Below are 21,524 nucleotides of genomic sequence, written 5' to 3'. Positions count from 1 at the left end.
ACGATGGATGGATGGATGGATACGGCTGAACCCTTTACATCGGGTGGTGGCTCAAGCCACCTAGCCATGTCTTGTGAAATTTTACTCCTGTCTTGCTTTTAGCCACCAATCAGATAACCTTCGCTTGGTTACTTCTAACCTCTTAAAATCCACTTTCCCTTCACTATCCCTAAACCCCAATGCCTTGGGTAAGTCAGCCCCGCTGCCTTCCACTGTAGGGTGAAGCCCTTTACAGAAAAGTACAGCGGGCGCCCCTCGCGGCAGCGGCGCGCAGCTGCAGCATGGAGGATTTGCTGGGACGATCGCGACGAGCCGAATTGGGGGCCCCGCTTTTCCACAGCTGGTATGACGTCACAAATTGGTCACACTAAAGGTCAATGGTGGATTCTCCGGGACGACGGCCAAGAGCGGAAACCTCGAGCAGTATTGCTTTCGCAATAAAAAAAAGAAAGCGCGGTTGCTTAGGATGAGTTCTTCTCCCGTCTTTATTTTGAGCCGCATGCCAGGTAAACGGGGGCAGCTTTATCAAACGACACGAACACCCACGCGTTGCGAAATCAGCGACCAGCGAAACACGGCCAGCTGTTTCGATCGTCGGGAGCGCGTCTCCTCAAGTGTTCGCAGTCTCACGGAAACAACCTACCAAGGAACGCGTCGCTTACACAATGGCCGCGCGACGGTTCTCACCTTTCGTGCATGCGCGTTCCTCGCGGTGCTAACCGGCCGGAGCGCAGTCCGCTGAAAGGGAGATTCTCGCACGTTGTCCAATCGATGCGGAGTTTAGGGTAAGGCACAGTGCTCGCTGCGTCTCGTGCTGCGCATTTACGTGCACTTCGTCGCGAGAAAAGGAGCTTTTAATCGGGCCAGTGTGCACATTTCCCGCGCTCTCGGTGCGACTGGTGAAGCCAATGTGACGTCACTTTGAACGGATGCTTCTTACAATGTGGCAGCCGTGTGTTTGTCTAACCACACGGGCTGGAGGTTAATGCCAGCATACTGAAGCCAACACGACGAACATATTCATTTGTTCGCTCATTTATTTAGTTATTTGTTTATTTAGTTTCATACCTTCAGGCCCTGAGGGCTTTAGACATAGAAGTGGTTAGTGCACTAAAAATGACGACTTTTTTTACTTCAGTGCACCGGTGGTAGTGGCAGTGGAGGTGGAGGCAAGCAGGGAAGGAGGTGGTTCATGTCGTAACTTGTGCGTGAAATAATCGAAGTAAATTGATGCAGAAAGTTGTGACTGCCGCCCTGAATCCATGACAAACTGAAGATCGCAGCATGTCTTTCCGGCTGAACCTATGCCTCACTATTCTTCCCCTTTACACGCAGGAGGCTAATGGCACACGAGCGACAACACCGCGAACGTTGCGTTCAAAATGCTACCTACTGAGCCAGCCAGTTTTGCGTATGACTACAGCGCTCCCGATGCCTTCAGAGGAACAAAAGGCGACGGAAACCTATGACAAAACTGCAGGACGCGATCGCACGGCTCATGAGAAGCTGTATCTATATAACCACGGCAACAGTTAGCGACCCAAACCTCTCGCAAGTATAAACTAATGCGCGACAAACTAGCGTCACCGAATCAGCGCTCCCTGGGCTGGACTTGCGTACACCTGGCGCAAGGTGGAAAGCGGTAGCGCGAGCTCTCTGCACCTGTTCGCAACATTCGAGATAGCAGGTGCGTTGACATGTGCGCGATGGGGAGGTCTGTATGCATCTGAAAATCCAACCTGCTGTTTGGAAATTTGGGCAGGCTACGAGGCAACGCACAGGTGCCAGAAAATTTTTTTTTCAGAGCCGGGAAGCCACTAAAAAGCTTAACATGTTCCCAATCTGAGCAAACGGTCACGAACTGCGGGTGTGCTCTGCACTCCCTTGTGCGTCCTGGACAGCGCACCGCTCAATGTCAGACCGCGTCTCCAAGCAGACAGCGAGAAAACACCTGTTGCGTGTACGTAAAACATGTTCGTGCACCTGCAAACCAGTGCTGTTTAAGAGAAAGCCCAGATCACGTCTGAATTTAAGCTATCGCAGGTAGCCGACACAAACGCAGCTACAGTTGAGTTCTGTCAGGGCGGAAGCTCCGGCTGTACTTCATTTCATCCTGAGCAGCTCGCTCAGTGCCTTAAAAGCAAAAAAAAGAAAGAAAAGCTTCGAAAGATAGAGATGAAAAAAGAAATTTATCTGCTTGGCCGATAAGCAGACTGAGCAAGCCGGCAGACACGCCAGAGCGGAAAAATGCTGCTGCGTCAGGAGATCCCGCTGTCTCTCCCATTCAGATGACCGCGCGCAAGATTCGTGTCGGCCTCAGCGCCCGTCACCTCCCATTCACGCGCCACGTGCACGTCAGACGGACGAGGAGGAAAGGAAGATGCCTATCCGTGGAGCGCCGGGGTCCCGGCCGTTGCGACACACGCCTGGCGAAGGTCGACGCGCGGTCTTCCGAAAAAAGCGGCACTCGCGCGCTTCGATACCACGTGGGGTCGCCCGCTGTTCATTCTCTCCTTCCTATGGGAGCGTCAGCCATCGCACCGCTGAGAATGAAGTGACTTGGCAATCGCGATCGGCGAGTGGTGCCCGAATGGGGACACCAGGCGAGCGCGACTGCGATGTGTTCAAGGCACGTCAAAGCCTGACAAGAACTCTCTCTCTCTTTCAAAGTGGCTCTACGCGCCGAAGTATGGGACAGGAGCACGCGAATTGGCGAGAGATAGTGGCCTAGCCTCTCCCGCTCAAGAGACGGTCGAGGAAAAAACAGAAAAACACGCGGTCGCATCGAGAGGCAACGATAAGAAAGTGTGCAGGGTATTACACCACAAGGACAAAGTTCCTCACCGGTAAAACCTCTCTTAACAAGAGCGCAAAGAGCAGCGCTCGGGAGGATTACACGCACGAGCACTTCAAAAAGGTGCACCCTCATGTTTTCACTGCGCTTCTTTTTTTTTTTTCTCGTAAAGAGCAGGAAACTGAACAATGACAATGACCCGCATAGGCGCCACAGGTCAGGGAGAACAGATATCTCCGGAGAGAAAAATCTGACAAACCGTAAACGACCATGATATATTTTGCTCCGCACACAATGAACTAGAAGTGTCTTGGTGAACTTACGTACCGCTTCAGTGTGAACCTGAGCCACACGCAAGCACTCTGATCTCGACGCCCACATAAAAGGACAACGACCGAAGGCAACACTCTAAGCAGTTCTCACTCCCTTATCACATACCTCCCTATTTAGCTCATTAATCCACTCAGTCGCACTTACTTAACCTCTATTTCATTCATTCATTCATTCATTCATTCATTCATTCATTCATTCATTCATTCATTCATTCATTTGTCTCATTCTGATTTACAGAAACCGGAGCAAATGCAAAAGGCAAGAAGCCTGACAAAGGCCTTTGCTCCGTATGCAGTCAGCAGACAGGCATCAGAAACATACAATTGATTCCCTTTTTATGGGACAAAAGGGATAAAACAAGCAACACTGAAATGCCATAAATGCTAGCAAAAATAAAAACAAGAACTACAAATAGAACTACGTATAGAACTACAATTGCGAACAATTCATTCCCTCTTTAGGGGACAAAAGGGATAAAACATTCATTCATTCATTCATTCATTCATTCATTCATTCATTCATTCAGAGTCTGGGATGCTACAAAAACAAAAAGGAACGGGGCCTTAAGTGTGCATAAACTGACATATAATAAAGAAAATTAGCCAGTGCTGCCGAAGAACAACATGAAAACGATATACACAGATGGCCGGGAGAAGAGGGACGGGGGTTGGAAGGACGCACTTTAAAAGTGACAGACATGACTGTACGGAATCAAGGGCCAATCCCACCTACATCACGTGACCACGGACGGCACGTATTCCAGAAGGCGCCGGCCGCCTTCTTGCCCACCCCTGCAGCCCAGGGCGACCTGGATCACGTGCTTGCTATGCTCAGGAGAAACACGGGATTAGTGCATGGTGGCGACGAACACTTTTAACACCACAAACCCCGGAGAAAGCCTTTTGCTACGCTGCCGCTGCAGAACACCACTGGTCCGGCATAGGCAAGTTAAATACCACGTGCCACGGTATGGCTACATACTGTACCACGTCAGAAGGAAACAAGCCTGACCTCAGCTCACCGTCATTCGCCGTCGGCGCATGCACAGATGGACCGGCCTGTCTGGCGACCGTTCTGAAGGCACAGCGCGCAGTGACAAGCGCCCGGCTATCCGCTCACGAACCCCAGTGCTCAAACAGCGATATCCGCCCCATGAAATGCTAAGGCGGCGTCATCAACCCAACGCAATCTAATCACACGCCAAGGACGGGCGACAGCGGAAGCGCTCCGCGCATCGGATCGCATCGCGACGCCTAATCGATCACGCCATTCAAACCTGGGGATTTGTTCTCGCAATCGACGTGAAAGCACGGGCCTCCTTATCGACTGGTCAGATTAGACTTGGTTTGGGTCGGACAAAGTTCGCCGGCTCTCGCTGTGCGCGACAGCCTGAAGCTCGCGGGCGTTGGCGCTGCCCGGATGCAGCGCTAGGAATCTCGGGAGTAAAAACGCGACGCTGCAAACAGAATTTGCGACCGCGAGCGTCGCGGCAGCCATATCGCAGAGTGCCTTTTGTAGCGTGAACACAACTCCGACCCCGATACGCGGCGAGAGAAGCCGCTCAGTGCAAGGCTTATCGCCCGAATTATCACACGATCATCATGCCCCCTTTACGTGAAATCTGCACAGAGGCAATCAACCGGTATACGCTGCTCCAGAAGGCAATCGTGCCGAAACAACCGGACCTTGTAACGACCAGCACCACCTCTATTTTTACAATGCCTGCCGAGTAGGGCCAATCCTACCGTCCAAGGCCCTCTCCTATCCTCCTTTCCTACTCTCCCCCGTCGGCTAGCCTTCGCGCCTGCTCTATGTCCGTGGGGGAGATTACCATCTGAGTGGCGCCTGACGACGGAAAACGGACGAAGACAGTTTTGAAACGTTGTCGCTTTCTTCGAGAGGCGGCGCTCTGCATCCCTCATAGTTGAGTAATCAGGCTGCCCGTCAGTGCGCCGTGCGTGGCGTTGCTCATCGTGGAGCCACTGCAGGCGCTGGTTTTAAAAGGGGCCACAGAGAGTGGGGTGCAGCGGCGTTGGCATAGCTACTAAAGATTGTGGCGATTGTTCGAATCGTGTATGTCTTTTAGCTACAACGCTGAAACATTCCGGGAGAAGTACTGAAACTGCTTGGCGGAAATGTGAAATCAGAGGGGGGGGGCACTTTTGACCGAAAGTGCGGTGAGGCGAAAACCGTTTGCGCGGTGTTGCTGCTTATGTCGCTGATGTGTGGTAGAGATGTTGATTAAGGAGTACGCAATTGTTTACGAATTTTCTAATATCTTTACTCGAATGAATCCTAATCATCTGGGTGAATGTCTGCTTCTAAGTCATATTTCGAGGGTGGGTGGGTCAAATTTGGAAGCGGCCCGGGCCAAATTTAGAGGTCACCATCGTGTTTGCCGTAGTGACATTAATCTGGACATCGACTTTGGTCCAAATCGGCCCTATAGTCATGAGCCTATAGATGTTTCGCCTTAAGCAAAGTATTCAAATAGCCATGGTAAAAGAACAGCGCAACAAAGGCGGGACAAAGGCCTGCCTTTGCTGCGCTGTTCACCCACCGTGAATGCTTACCAACTCGCCCAAATCTCAGGTTTACTTCAAGCAGCGCCTCAAATATGCCAGCCGCAATCGTCAAGTGATCAGCGGAGCGAATGCCTCAGCCCACCTCTGCAAACAGCGAGCAAAGCTGCAGCCGCTTGCGCTGGAAGAAGCGCCGCGCCGCGGATGCAGCGAGAGCTACACAAGAACGGTAGGAAGCCAGAATCTGACAGACACATGGTGTAGGAGTGGGGCAGAGCGATAACCAGAATGCCATCAGCGCGCGCCTATACGTAAGCATGACACAAGCAGTTTTACCATCTGGGTAGCGCCATACCACGGCAACTAACTGAAGTGAAGCGTACCGGCGGCTCCCATTGCGAAGCGGGCGATGCGGCTGGCATTGTAAAAATAGATGAGGCGCCGTAACGACATAGGCGGCACTTCGTGTCATGCAACAGGCACTGTTATCGCGCGAAATTCTACCCCCCCCCCCCCCAAAAAAAAATAATAAAATGAGAAAAGAAAGATGAAATAAGAGTTCATGAAACGACTCGACGAGCATTACATTGTGCAGAAATCGTAGTACTGACATTTCCAGGCGCGCTTTTCGTAATCGGCCGCGAAAATACCAACAAAATTCAAGTACGTGTCATGAAACGCCGTGCTTGTATGGTCGCGAAGGTTTCTCACGCAGTGAAAACGTTTTCGTGTATCTGAGCCCTCGGTATGACGTCTTTTGTTTTGTTTTTTTTACCCGAACGTTACGAATAAGGTAGAACGTTTGTAGACCTGCCCGTAATAAATGACCTTCTTTCGTTGCCACCCGCCGCTTAGGAGAGAACACGAAGAAAGCAAACACTGGAGTCAACAAAGAAAACCAATAATTACAAACCCCATCACATTTACGCAGCAACCCACGTTGCAGCATTTGTATGCAGCGTTTGTTTGCGGGTGACGAGCAATTCATCTTTCCTCCTCTTTTTCATGCTCGACAAGAATGCTGCCAATACAGTGACGACCGATCGAAGCCAGCCACGCTCCAAACTTTCACAGCTTGCATTGCAAGATTGCTGGAACGCTGTCAGCGCTTGCCTCTGCGCCGGAAACTCGCAACACGCGAGGGGAACATGAACGCCTTCGCCCGCTTGTCACGAAAGATCTGAAAGGCCTGACAACCTATGCAGAAGGTTTGGCCCCTTATAAAGAAGCGCTCATGACGCATGCAGAAGATTCGCAAAGATCTGACACCTGATCCTGTGTTCCGGGCAGTTCTTCTGACAGCTGAAAAAAGTACGCACAGACGGCCGTGAAGACACTGACAATGTGCCAGATTCCCTGTGATTTTTTTTTATAGTGGCACGGTTCTTCTTCTGGACGGCGCCGGAATAGACCAGGCATGCAGTGCCCACTGCTTGAGCGAGCGGCTCACGTCACGTCATCGTGCGCTGGGTCATTCCTAGTCGAAGCACCGCGCGTTAAAAAGCTGTCACGGAGAACCCACTACCACAACTCCTTTGTGCATGGGAAATAATCTTCATTGATTCTAAAGGACAACAGAAGAGCTAGGACGGGTAGTGGGAGTCGTGTTCATCGCTGCCTTTATGCCGCTAGGAACGGTAAAATAGAGTCGACGAAAAAAAAGTAGAACAAAAGAAGACAACGACAGAGAGGAGAAAAGAAGGTTTTAATGCCACTACACCTTGGCCAATCCCACCATGAGGGTATGTGCCATGATTTAAGAGGAAGAAGAAGGAGGAAAGAAGGTGAGCTGCGCTTCAATCCGCCATTTGACGGGCAAAGACTGCACTGGTAGAACATATGGGAATACGAATGGCATGCGTGTGCACATTCAATGAAACTGGCTGCCATTTTGATCGTTTTCAGAGAGCTGAATATCAAAAACAATAAAAGCCGACGGAGAAACTGAGTGTACTATGTTAACTACTTGAGTCACTAAGTTGCCGAGCCAGTAATTTTGAAGGATCGACTATGCTTTGAAAGATTCATTTCTAGAATTAGCGATTATGTGATCGAGCAAGACGAAGGTGGCTCTGAAGGTCGACAATATCATGAAAGTAAGCAGCCCAGCCCTTCGGAGACTTCGGGGACAGTTCCGAGTCGCCGTCCAGTCCTCACTAGGAGGCATGAATTGGTTCGGCACCCCGGCAAAGGAGCGCGTCAGCGGCGTCACTCGTACCACAAAGGCATATTTATTTTCCGAATAGCGCAAAGTGTTTCCAAGACGTGAAGTGCGGTTGAGACACTGGCGTTAACTGCATACGCACGGCAGTCCGAAGAGTGACTGACGACGGCGATGGCATTTAGAACGCCGGACGCTGGAGCAATTGAGAAAATGGCATGGGATTTAATGGCGAAGCTGCACATGGGCGGTAAGAGACGCCGGACTTATTTCGATGACCTTGGGCTTCTGAACATGCACACACAGCACAAGGGCGTTTTCGTATTTCGCCTTCATCAAAATGCGACTGCCGCGGCCAGGATTCCATCCCGCGACCTAATGCCTTGGAGTACAACACCTCTGCCACTGAGGCACCACTACAGGTGAGCAATGAAAAATGAAGGGACTCCATATCTGTGGCGCAAGTTCGATGACACACACCTGTGCCGTACTTTTTGCTAATTGCAAGGAAGTGAGCAATCTTCACTATATAGTCTAGTCGAGTCGAAAGAATCGAACCGTCCCATTATTGCCGCCACACAGAAAGATACTCCTCCCCCCGCCCACACACACACACCCTACAAATCCGCGCCAACTGAAAAGATGCCGGCCCCCCAAATGAGGAAACTGGAATCGATCACTTACCTGATCATGAGCAGTAGCCCTATCGCGCTGGTGATCCGCTGCCAGCCGCGCCATACCGTGGACAAAAATCTGGTTGCACCGCCGTGCTGCCAGAAGTCAGCGCGGGGGGTATCTGCGCGACAGAGAGAGAGAGGACGATGATGACAAGTGCGTTTGCTTAACAAGGTTGGCTCGCTTCTCCGGCCCCAAAGGAATGTTCGGAGAAACGGTGGGGCCGGGAGTCTTTCGCAAGCTCTGAACGCTTTAGGGTTTCACAAGCAACGAAACGTGACACCTTCGACTGTTCGCGCTAGCGCGAGAAATGTTTTTGTTTCCGTAGTACGGCAAGAATGTGCTCAAGTCACCGTAGGCAACGGCAGATAAAAAGAAAAGCGACATAAAAAAAAACTTCCCGACACAGTAACCGTCAAAAATATTCCAGGCGAACAAAGTTCATCCCTCTGGAAATATCACTTTGTCCTGAGTGAGTGAGGACAGCCTCACAGATGGCGTCGATCGCGCACTTGCGCCTTGGTTTCATGCTCTTAGCGTACAAAGGAGCCCAAAAGCTCAGGCGAAAGTTTTGCTCGTCACGAAGATCAAAATTATCTTTGTGGGTCGACCGTAGCTAATTCGCCTCTGTACTCTTTAAAAGCGAGAGAAAGAAATGACATTTTGGGGGCGCCATGTTCGACGCTTGTGGAGAGCATGCCGCCAGCTCAGCTCCCCACGCTTAGCATACCAGAGCTGCATGCCACAACGCTCCGCTTCCATGCATGCTGAGTAGCAGAAACATGGATCTGTCGTTCTCAGAAGTCTGCCGAGCAGCGCGCTATGTAGCAGCGAAAGAGAGAACGGACGGCCGAGAACGAGGGCCATAAGAAAAGCTCGGCTCTATAAAAAAATAGTTCGTCGTCCCCATCGTGCTGTTTGCAACTATACTTGTCACAAACTAGCCCAAGCCGGACACACACACTATCCATAAACTGTCAACATCTGCTCAAGTCCAGCGTTCGTCACGAGCGTGCCACTTTTTTTTTTCGCTAAAAAAAAATGCGTGAGGGGAGAGGTGGTGGCATGGTATATGCCTATTTCCTCTAACTCAACAATTTTTTGTCATAATTTTAAGACAGGGTATGCTCATCGCGCGCTCACAGTACATATTTGCAGGAAACAACAAACACGGCTCATAACATAACTTTGAGACCTATGAATGAGCTGCCTTGAATTAGGCTTGCGTTTCTCCTTCATTCAGTGGATTTTCTGGCTGCGGACGTAGCAAACGAGCGTTTATATGTGAAAGTCACATTGTTAATATAGTCTATAGCGCCCGTTCCTGTCCGGTAAGCGCGTAAAGTTTGGTATTATGGCGACACTGAGGAGAAATTGAAGTTGGCTTGTATCGATAGAATACCAGCTCCTAACTACAAAAAGACACTCTTACCGAAAACAAAGCTCTTGCAACGCAGAAAACAGCGAGAAACAAAAAACAGGTATCGTCGCCCCGAGCCAATCTCGCAAGTACAAACGCGATGACGAAATGACCGAATCCACCATATATCTCTGAGGCTGACAAATTCGCGTAAAGGTGTAGCGCTGCAGAATAAAAAGAGACGTGCTGACAGCGTGGAGATTCCGAGCAGACTGACTTTATTCTTTACAAAAAAAAAAAACGATTTCGAAAGGAGAAAGGTTACGCGCTTGATCGATATTGAAGTATATATGTTTTGCTTTGAAACCGCTGCTGCCCTTTCATCACGCGAGGAAGACTGAAAAAGAACCTGAACAGGCGGCCAGCTGAATTTCGGTATATGTTATGGTGCTTCGCGGCTATGCGATTTGCATGCGCGCATGGTTTCGTTTTTGACGCTCCTCGATTTAGTGCAGAGGACCTCCAAGCGATCCTCTAAGTGCTTCTCGGACGAAGGTCATATTTCCACACGCACCTGCGACGAGAAAAACACCTGTGGCTAGCTAATGTTGCAGGAGCCTCCACATTAGCAAAACAAAAGCACTGCTCGGCGTGTTCGCTCAACGTGTACCTATAGACGCTGGGCTGCATAACCACGAGGACTACTATTACTGAATTTAAATATGTCCGTACGTACTAGTGTCTGTGTATACTCATCAGTCGTGAACGGTGGCTCGGCGGTGACAACGACAGCGTCGGCAGTAGCGCTTGGCTTGCTGCCTGACGCTGCCCAATCCTCGACGCTCGAACTGTCTTGCCACACCCGCCACCTCAGCCCTCAAAAGCATCGCACGCTGTGTGGGGTTGAGGTAGCTGAAGCGCAGGCCGCAGTTGTTTGCGAGAACTTCGTTGTCGGAATCGGGAACGGGATCCATCGTAACGCTGGTGCAAACGTAAACGAAGCGACGGTAGTGATAGAGGCCTTCAACGTCCGGCCGGCGGTAGCTTCATTTCGGCTGCTGCTAGGCTGCACCGCTTGCCGCCAGCAATCACGGAGTCCCCGTTTACGTCACTTTTCGGCTATTTCTTAATCAGGGAGTCGCTAGTTTGAATCAGAGCGGCAGGAAAAAGTTTTCTGCTTCGAATCCAAAGGTCTTAGCAGTAAATGGATCTTTCGTTGCCGGACAAGCGGTAACAAAGCCACGAAATGCCTAACTATCAGGTACTACTAAAATAATTTATTAGATTTTTCTGCCATGTGTATTGATGTCTAACGCATCATTTGAAAGAACAGTTCTCAAGAATAAATATGGCGCCTATACTGAAGTACTTTATTTGCAACGCCTAAAGCTTCTTGCTTTCAGTGTCCAAATATTCCTTCTGTCTAGTGATAACTATGGTCACATGAAAGATGCACGGCGTTCGGATGGCTATTGTGAAAAGTACGATAAAGAATGGTGGATGAGAAAGGTTTCCGGTTTGCAGCGAGCGACGAAATCCGCGATGAAGCCACAGAAGTGACGTTCTGTCGGGAATGCAAGGGTAGGAAACCGAAGGAAACAACAGGTGGAGGCTAAAAAGAAACACTTTCCTTGGAAGCCTTAATTAACTTCAGTTCAATGACACCCGCAAATAATGGAAAACAAAAGAAATCAGGAGCAACTATGGACGCTGCATTAGTGCCGAAATAGCTACCATACACGCTACTCCTCCGCTCCACGCCGCATAAAAACCGTATTCCCATGCCAGTTTGAGCGTGCTGACGCTCTTTGGTTTCGCCCTTTCACTGCTTCTGTGGAGTGAGTGAGTGAGTGAGTGAGTGAGTGAGTGAGTGAGTGAGTGAGTGAGCGAGCGTTTACTGAAGGGGATGGTGGCCGGAGCGCATGTGGGCGGGCCCTCAGTCCAGGGCTCCGGAGGCTTCTGGCGATGAGGAGCGCTGCCCGGTCGTCGAGGCGTGCGCCAGCTGGTCAGGTTCACCTCCCACAGCTCAAGGGTCGCATTACGCGGCGTTAGATGGTGGGGTTTTTGGGGACATGTCCGTGCGATTTGTGTTAGGGTTGGGGTGTGACGAAAAGAAAAAAAGCTACTGCTGAGAGCACACCGGGAAATTCAGCGAACAATTTAGAAAATTCATGCGAACAGGGAGTTCGCGCATGCCATGGTATAATTGAGCATTCGAATCCGGCGCCGTAGGCGTGCAACCCGCCACCAGCGTAAGCTGCGTTTGCACCTATAGGAGCACCGAACGTCCCGCGCGCTTCATGCGCTCGGTTTCAGTTTTGTGCGGAAAACAGCGCCGGATTTCTTCGCGCTGCAGACCTCCAGAGAACGGCGTTTTTCCTACCGAAAATTGGCAGGGCATCACCTTGTCCATGGCTTCGAACTCCACATTGGCACTAACAGACTGCGTTTCTTAATATTAATTGATTTTAATTAACTAGCTACCTAAGTATGATTATTTTATAGTAACTCACGTCTGCCGCGGGTGACAGTTTGTTCCTGAGAAAAGTTCCCATTTCGAATTCGCTATTTTCATGAATTGTTGAACGTGTTCGCTGTGATGCCTACACCGCCCTTACCCCGACCGACGAGTACTATGCAGACCGACAGACAGGCAATACGTATAACACGACCATTTTGAAGCATGCACTGAGTTGCTCTCTTCAAGCTACGCGCATCTGCCAACAGCCGCTCGCAAATGAATTGTGTTCTCGCCGGTGTGGATCCTTCATTGTGTCTTCTGTGTACTAGGTGCGCGCGTCAAGAAGGATTGGGGAAACAAGACAGCGCGGGAAAAATTATCGGTCTGCGCGTTGGTGCTGGCCCTAGGCTGTTTCGTTGAAGTGATAACAGGTATCAACTTGGATAATCACCATTACATGATGTCTCCAGCTTTACATATCTAGAACTAACAATCTGTCCTAGAATTCACATGTGGAACATATCTGCTCGTCCGCCTTTCGCAAGCTACGATTTTGCGAAATAAACTTTCAGGGGTCCCTGCACAGGTTAAACTACTCACATATAATTCACTACTCAGGCCTAAGCTTGGGTATGCATGCGCAGTGTGAAATCCATATACTAAACCAATATTCAAAAACTTGAAAGAATCGAAATGAAAGCCGTAAGGTTTATTTATTCCAAATTTTCACCATTCGATTCTTGGTCTAAGCTACTGAAATCTAAGATTATCCAACCTCTTGAGGCAAGATGAACAAATATTTGTTACGAATTTCTTTCCCAGCTCATAAATAACAAATTGGTGCTTGATCCTGCACCCTATATAACATTTTTAGTTTCATTCCCTACGTATCACCATCATTATCTTCATAATCCTGGGTCACTTACCCATCCTAGTGCACTTACCCCCCTACTTGGCTCGAAGTGACGCATTTAAATTTTCATTTTTCCCACGTATTATAAGAGAGTGGAATTTGCCGACACGATTGGCAGCGCATAGTGATATGCTGCATGCTTCTTTTTAGTTGTTAATTTTACTTGTTGCCCTTGGATCTGTACTATGTACTTCTGTATTTGTTCTGCTTGGATCTGTAATATGATCTGCAGTATGAAATAAATAAATAATATACAAATAGATACAAATGGGTTACACTGGTGGGTAGCTTGAGGCAGAGGTTTTAATAAAAGGGAAGCTCAACTCATACTTTGTGTTTACCAGAGCTGGGAAGTATGAGAATAGGGTGAGGGTAGACCGCAGTACAAAAGACTAACTAAAACAGTGACGTGTTGCAGGCGACCATGCAAGAGCGCTTAGGCGACTGAATGTGTGATATTCACACAGGTGATAGCACAAGGTCCTCAGCATGAACAGTTATGACAGAATGCTGAATTGAACATACAGGCTGAATGCCCGATAAAGTGTGACGGATGCAACAAGTCAGGGGCGATAAGGGCAAAGATTAGCTCACTCAACAAACACTCAAAGGGCATGTTGCCTGAGAAAATATCTCATGGACTGTTTTTCGCGGCGGCAACCATAGCGAGTGCCACTAGACAACACAACTACATCCTCAGGACGCCCTGATGATAATTTTTGAGAACATTGTGTTGTCCTACGGACGTCCTCAATTAGTCTGTCGTCTGGCCTCAGTATGTCTTCAGGACATCCTCAAACATTTACTGAGGGACCTTCTTAGTCCGTTTTCAGAATGTCATGACAATTTAGCCCAGAGAATGAGGGTTATTATTTGCTTAATTATTGTAGGCAGTGTGCAGAGCTAGGCAGCTGTGAAAGAGCTTTCTTTTTGTTGCTTCTTTTGTCTTGAATACCAGCAAATACATTTTGCAAAAGCTTCGCCATGCTCAACCGTTGACTGCTTCACCACATTTTTTCGTACCAACAGGTTGTTCTTCATGCAGTCTTTTCATACAGCGACGAGCTATAACTCTCCCTGGAGTTGAATTCTGCCACCTCAATGGAAAAGCCAATCAGACGAGTGGCCCAAAAATCAGTCCAACCCCATCACAAGCATGCGGCACATAACACCGGGTTTAAAGGCCAAAATATCTTAAGATACCTCCTCAAAGCATATAATTTTTTACAATGGTTTACTTCGCTATATCGCTATAGAACACAAGTGTCTTTTAATATACCTGCAGCATAAGTAATGAAAGCAGAGTTCGAGAGAAGCTGGTTTTATACGAGTTAAATTCCACAATATTGTCCTGTGACAGGACATTTGTAGAACATTTATTTTTATCCTCGAGTCGTCCACTAAAGTACAAACTGAGAACATTCTCTTGAAGACATTTGGATGCGTGATGTACTCAAAAAGTACTCAATGCACTGTTCGGGATGGAGACGTTTTGACCATTTGAGGACGTCCTCGGGACGTTTGGTGTTGTCCTCGCGAACAAAAAAAAAACCATAACACAAAGGGCACGTTACAGCTAATGTTGACAGTTTTCTGCTTTTTTTGCTGCAAAGAACTCTGAACAAAGGAGTATGTGGACAGTGAACTGACCAGAACCGTAAGCGCACAAGCAGTTGTCCGACAACGCAAATATCCAAGACAATGGAGAAATACTTTACAATGCAGTCACGTCCAAAAGAAAGAATAAACACTAGCGTGCAGAGGCTAAAATCTTTACCGGGGAGACTGCAGCGGCGTCGCAACCTGTTATCGAGGGCACAAGCCAAGCAGCCGAGTGCGTTGATGAAATCGCAGACGGCGTCACCGAAATTCACCGCAGAACGCGCCGGAACTCCATACCGTTACAAGCAAGACAGGGCGATGTTCTGAGTGGGCTGAGCCCAGCTGCAAACGCAAGCGCGCTGCGCTTGTAAGTGCGTCGCACAAAAAAAGCGGGTAACGCGCATCGTCAGCAATTCTGCAGTGAAAAACTGCACGCATACATGGCCGCGCAAGAACTGCCTACATGATCCTTTCGTTTGAGATATAGTAGCACTTACCACAAGCCTGCCAGGTCAGACGCGCACGAAGTGGCAGTCTTTCAGTACTGCTTCTTGGTTGAAACACGTTCACGTACCATCACGATCCTACGCAGCGCGTTTCGGAAAGCAATATGAAACGATCGAGGCTTCTCGTGAAGGGAGGGGGAAGGGGGAGGGGGGATAGGAGATGCGGGCAAGCGGCGGCGGGATGAAACCACCGTTTCGACACGAAGCAAGCAGAGAGAGGAGCGCAGGCATGGAAAACTACGCTCGTCCCCAGTGCATGCACGTAGTCCGTACACGGGTACGGGTGTACTGCACCGCCAGGCAAGACAATGGCACGAAACACGAGACGGGCAGGCGCGAAGCGCGCCAGCCGTCGCGGTCCACGCCCGAGCGAAGTGCAACTCGGCGCCGAGCTCTTTTGTGGACCGGGCGTAGACGCTCGAGCAAGCTAACCGGCACACTTCCACTCGTCTTACTTATCTAAATATAACGCACGGGCGGCGCAAAGCGAAAGGATGGGAATCACAAGTGCGTCGACGCGGCGCTCTGTTCAGGGCCCGTTCGAATCTCAAAGCGAGGAGCCGTGCTTCAAATGGCGGCGATGCTGCACCAGTGCAGCGCAGAGCTCATAAATTAATTACAGGCGCGAAAAGGAACGATTCTGCCGCCAGAACTCCGCCGCTGTGAACGCCTGTGAGGGTGAATAAAATACCCGCACAAATAATATATCCGCGGCCTTCAAGCCGCTGTACTTGGTATGCTTTGTGAACGTTCGGCTCTGGCGTATCATGTCGTACTGCGTTACATGGGCACCGCGACGGCGCACAGGGTCTGACGACGCCCACGCGTGGCGTAGCCTTCTCGCACGGCTTTTCGGGGCGGCCCATGCGCTGGGACTTCGGCGAGCTACTCAAGAAGAAAAGCTGCCAGCCCGGCCTCCGTGAGCAGAACGCTGCTGACTCTCACGGCAAAGCAAGAGACTCGAGCCGCGGTGATAGCCGCTTCATCATCGGATGCCGACTGAAGGTCACTGTCGCCAGGACCGATCCTCCTGAGGGAGCTACGCAAGTCGCCAATCCCTACTTGGGGGGTTAATTTAGCGTGACTTAGGGTTACACGTGGATTAACTGTAACGTCATAACAATCGCCTTTGGCTGGACGGCCTTTTTTGAGAGGCGTTAGCGGCTTCGTTCTTGAGCTGTGTACGATTATAGGGGCCCTTCGGAGTCTGACTGTGCAGCCGTGAGTCTGAGTAAATCTTCGAATAGCGGCACTGCCGCGTCTGGGGGCAAGGCTGTCGCTATCACCCACGGATTTCAGCAAGAGTAGATCAAATAGTTCCGTCCAGTCAGCAAATTACGTCACAAACGTCGTATTCAGCGCAACTTTACAGAGCATCGGGGCCGATCGTTACGGCCATTCTGTATGACCAGTCCCCGCAGCCGCTAGTGACCTCCAGCGGCTACAACGAGGTAAGCGTGCCGCCGCTGGGAAAAGAAGCGAACAACAGCTCAGGTCATTTCGCGTAGTCATCGCGCTGTCATTTCATACGGGACATTTCATCTCCGACAGCCGGAAGCCATCAGCTAATATCGCAAACTCGGAGGAAATGCGATGTGATTCGTGATGATTACAAGAAACCAGCAATCTCCTGCAGTGCTGCAACAGATTCCATTCCATTTTTCGTATTTGCCGCCCTTCGCGCCGCTGGTTGTGACGCCACGTCGCGGCTATTGCTTGGCTTCGGAGAGCGAACGCGGGCCACGGGACCACGGCCGGACTCGAGCGGCGGCGGCGAGCGCGAGCCGCCGCTCGGAAAGTGGGAACGCGGTATAGGTCTATAAATGAGGCATCCGTCCCGAGTGGAGATCGGTGGCGTCGCTTCAGCCAGTGGTGAAGGCCGGGAAATGCGAAGACTGAATTGGTTGCAGAATGGCTACATTACACCGGCCCTGCAAGCGAGCGAAGGCAGCCCCTTCTGGCAGCGCACGCACTTGTCTCCACGACGCCACCTGTACCGGCATACGCCTATGCACGACCGGAGAACGAGGAAGAAAGGAAAAGCACGGTAACTGAGGGAAGGCATGAATGGGTTGGAAGATGTACAGGCAGCTGCGCATACCACGCACTCATGGTCAAATGCGCAACAGGACTGACCTTGTCCAGTGTCAAGTGCGCGACAGTCGAACTCCTGCGTTTGATGCGCGCTGTCGCGGCGCGTCCACGTTAACGCAGAAGCATAGAGTTTCTTACCATAAACTAGAGGGAAAGCTGGCAGCGCTGCACCTCAGCCACCATGGACGCTCAAAGCATCATGGGGCGATGAGCTACTTGGTGCGGAACAGTCGTTTTTTTTTTTTTTCAGGAACATAGATTGCCGTTACTGAGATGTCCCGTTCCGTCCACAGCGCAGATGACTTTGGCACAAACGTAGGGCAAAAAAAAAAAAAAGCCATGTTAGCGAAAATGCAACAGCTCACGACGCCAATAAAAGATTTTTGGTTTCGGAAGTGCCATTAAAAAGCCCTTAACTTGTTCAAACATCAACATTTTTTAAAGATATTTATTTTTAAAAGTGCGCTTGTTAAGCACAAAATATTGCCTTTTGTTATCTGCAATGCTTGGCAAATAGGAGAGCAAGCCATCGCTTATTTTGGGCAAAATTTACATTTACATGCTTTTCTGCTCGTTTGTTGCAATTTATAGACAGGATTTTGAATGCTAGCGCATTCTTGATTATCGAACAACTATGTTTTTTTCGTTATTTTTTGGCCGAAAGTTGCGGTTCTGCAGTCGGTAGCTCTCCGCCCCATGATGCTTAGAGCGCCCATGGTGGTACAGATGGTCTCGAGGAATCTCCATGCAAACTCCCATTGGCGGCGTGCCAGCTTTCCCTGTAGTTAATAGTAAGAAACTCTATGATAGCCACAGCAGCAATGATGTGCATGGCTCCTCCTGTAGACCTCGGCCCTTCGACGACACGAATTTCGGGTTTTAAGACGTAAAAATTGGACCCAGCAGCAACAGCAATTCGCTCTCCAAGCCTTAACAAGCGAGATAATATAACAGCGACGTCGGATCCCGCACCTCGCATGAGGAAAACATTGAGTGAAAAGGGAGTGAGGAGAGGAGGGGGAGGGGGGGGGCGGTTGTCTTGAAATAAGGGCTCGAAGAAAACGACACATGAACATGTCATGTAAATACCAGCAGCAGAGATGCGCAAAATACCCACTGATCACAACTCTTACTTTGCAGTGGTAAGTGCAACTCGCAGTGGTCATATCAAAATTACTTTCGGATCCTTGGTGTCGCACCCTAAAGCATATGTAACAGGAATAAACAAGAAACGTAGCACAAGACGCGGTTACCCCCATTTAAACCAGCGATATCTCGACTTAAAAGGGTTTTGAAAAGTATCAGAAACTTTGCAAAGACCAAACGCCAAGAATTGTGCCGTTATGTGGAGTTGCACTCATAACGTGCTGATGTTCGCGGTACGTATATTATCATCATTCCGTGTGCGTCTTTTATCTTGGAATAGTGCAAGTGACTGCTCTAGGCGTCCAATCTCGTCACGTGGCGATGAGCAACACCTAAACCAGTCCGAGGTTGCACGTAATGGGAGCGGGAAATACCAGCCATATTTACGGTGTCCAACGAACCTTCTTTTGTCTTTTATAACGACGATAAGATACACGGGGTGTCTCAACTCTGACAGAACACTGATAAGTCGTCCGCGTATCGAGGCTTTGAAAGAAAGGCCAATGCAGTGATCGTGGAAACTACCGCACCACTTCTATGCTGCTGCGTGGCAGGTCAATATTTTCGCTCCAGAGAAAAAGGCGCGAGAGGGGCGCTGTCCGGTTTACAACAATCGGAGGACCGCGGAACTCTCGGGGACTTTTTTTGTCATGGATTGGAGCTCTTTCAGGTTCCCCCCACTTTTCTTTGCGGTTGAAGTTGTCCTTTCAGCGCCCTCAAACCCCTCCTCCTCACACCTTGAAATTCTTTCCGTCGGCTCGAGAGGGAGGCAAAACGCTAAGGCGCCCGAGAGCTGTGCAATGTCAGTGCATGTTAAAAATCCTCAGGTGGTCGAAATTATTCCGGAGCCCTCCATTACGACACCTCTTTCTTCCTTTCTTCTTTCACTCCCTCCTTTATCCCTTCCCTTACGGCGCGGTTCAGGTGTCCAACGGTATATGAGAGATATTGCGCCATTTCCTTTCTCCAAAAACCAATTATTATTATGCTCTCCCAACAAGCTGCACAGAGCACGAGTAGGATTGTTTCTTGGTTCCTTTACGTAGTTCTCGAACAAATCCATGTACCGTTGTTTGCGCTTCTTTGTTCAATTATACTAGCCCGAAGTAAAAAAAAAATACACCGTAAGGATGTAAAGTTCATTCAATATTCCCGCACGACATTTTTTAATTACTGTGTTTTGCTGAAACAAAATACTTCGTTTGTTTAGTGTAGACTGCACTGTACTCGACGTGTGTGGTGTTTGTTCTTAAGTTTACAATAAAACGTTCCTCTGAAGTTAACCGAAATCTTCTAGAAAGGACAAAAAAAAGATAATAGCAAACTATTTACCACATTTACTCGCGTGATAAATCAGGTTCTTTTCCCGAAGACCAAAATTTCAATCCAAGTTTTACACTTTTGCAGTCCACTTATAAACTTTCTCAAAACAAACGCACTGGGCGAAATTCCAAGAAATACAATCGTCAAACCTGCCTCACTTATTTTTCTCTGCCGTATACTTCAAGAAACGAAAAGGTAGATATCAAATAAATTCACTGTATGACACACGACAGAACTGCACGTCGCCAGGCTCCTTCAAGAGCCTCTTCCCCTCCCTCCCGCAACCGGTCGGCCCCGCACCGCGTAACATTCGCGCCATACAATATCCAACACTCCTTTCTTAGATGCCTCCAGATCCGCCTCTGTGCGCTGGGATACGTCCACGGCGCACGTGTCTCCGGTCTGGCCCGCAAAGCATGTGCCTTGTGACCGGGATGGGCAGCAGGTGCTCGTCACGTGCAAAGCCAGTTTAGAAGAAAAAGTTGCCGATTTTGCCCATCGGGCATTTCCCCTTTGAGACGCCACGCTGTTTACACCAGGGTTAGGTCTCTCCCTGCTGTAAAGAAAGTGACGAAAGCTTTGGTTCACACTACAACCTGTTTCGGCATAAGGTAAAGCACAATCTCAGAAATTCAATTCTGTCATGATGTTTAGTTTCCGACAGGCCTCTTGTGACAAGGGGAAAAAAATGTGAGCATTGCACGTGGTACCCAGATGGTAAAAACCCCAGATGGTAAAAACCCAAGGTAGTGACAACCCCAGGTGGTTAAACATTATCCGGGGTCCTCCACTACGACATCTCTCATAGCCCGAGTCGTTTTTGTACGTGAAAGTAAACTAAATGTCACCAGCGCGCGCTTTTTCATAGGCTATTTCCTAGGGATCTCCGCAAACTGGGTTCCCCTATTCTAAAGCTCTCTAATGGATAATCACCAGCATCATTTATTTTACCCTTACAAAAGGAGGGGAGAGAACAAAGTAAATAGAATCCGCGTTGAGTCCTTTGGCAAGCACTAAGAGATGGACAAGATGAACAGTTAGGCTAGTTGCTTTCGAAATGGTCGAGCGTCTCAAGGGTCGCCGCTGAGCGAGCTCCAAGGTGCGCTGCTATGGGCTCCGTGCGCTGGTATGGTGGCGCCAGCAGCGACCACATCGCCAGCGCCGCCTCGTGGCACTCGCCGCGTTAACCGCACGCTCTCAGTCACGGCCGGTCTCTCGAAGGGAGAGTGCGCGCGCCCCCCTCGAGGCTGGCCGTGGTGGCCCTGCGCCTTCCTCCATAACCGATGCGTTCGCGCCAGCCCGGCCGCATAGCAGACGCGCAATGACCGCGATGCCCTTCTAAGTCAACGCCTTCTTCTCTGCGGATATCAACGCATTGAAAGCCTTGACGACACCACTGCTGCATTTCGTTTCAACTGCTTTCGAGTTGGGCTGATCACAAATTCCGAGCAGCCATGATTGTGTTGCAGTCCCGACGGCGCGGCAATATCTGGCAGCGCAGTTGAGCTTATTGAGATTAATTAAGTACCTGAGAAACAAGGCTCTGACCCAAATAATGAAATCAGCTATGTAATTGACATCCACTGTGACATCGACTATGTGAATGGTCGGCTAGAAATGCGAAAAACGCAAAC

The 21,524-nt window shown here is 49.6% G+C and overlaps 1 protein-coding gene across 7 annotated transcripts in view; it reads right to left on the bottom strand.

Moving 5' to 3' along the window:
- Positions 1-21,524, bottom strand: part of LOC144113570 (oxidative stress-induced growth inhibitor 1-like) — an 87,471-nt gene that overhangs the window by 37,623 nt on the left and 28,324 nt on the right. For 3 of the 7 annotated variants that reach the window (XM_077646715.1, XM_077646716.1, XM_077646717.1), the window contains one exon: positions 8,495-8,606. In XM_077646715.1, coding sequence (XP_077502841.1) covers positions 8,495-8,548 — 54 coding nt within the window. In that variant the 5' untranslated portion in view covers positions 8,549-8,606. Of the gene's footprint in view, positions 1-4,138; positions 4,250-8,494; positions 8,607-14,996; positions 15,022-15,318; positions 15,409-21,524 lie in introns of those variants that run through there. The other 4 variants (XM_077646718.1, XM_077646719.1, XM_077646720.1 and 1 more) reach the window with 4 other exon arrangements.

Source organism: Amblyomma americanum, chromosome 1 (genome assembly GCF_052857255.1).
Source record: "Amblyomma americanum isolate KBUSLIRL-KWMA chromosome 1, ASM5285725v1, whole genome shotgun sequence".
Taxonomy (NCBI): Eukaryota; Metazoa; Arthropoda; class Arachnida; order Ixodida; family Ixodidae; genus Amblyomma; species Amblyomma americanum.
This window is presented reverse-complemented; position numbering and strand designations above follow the sequence as displayed.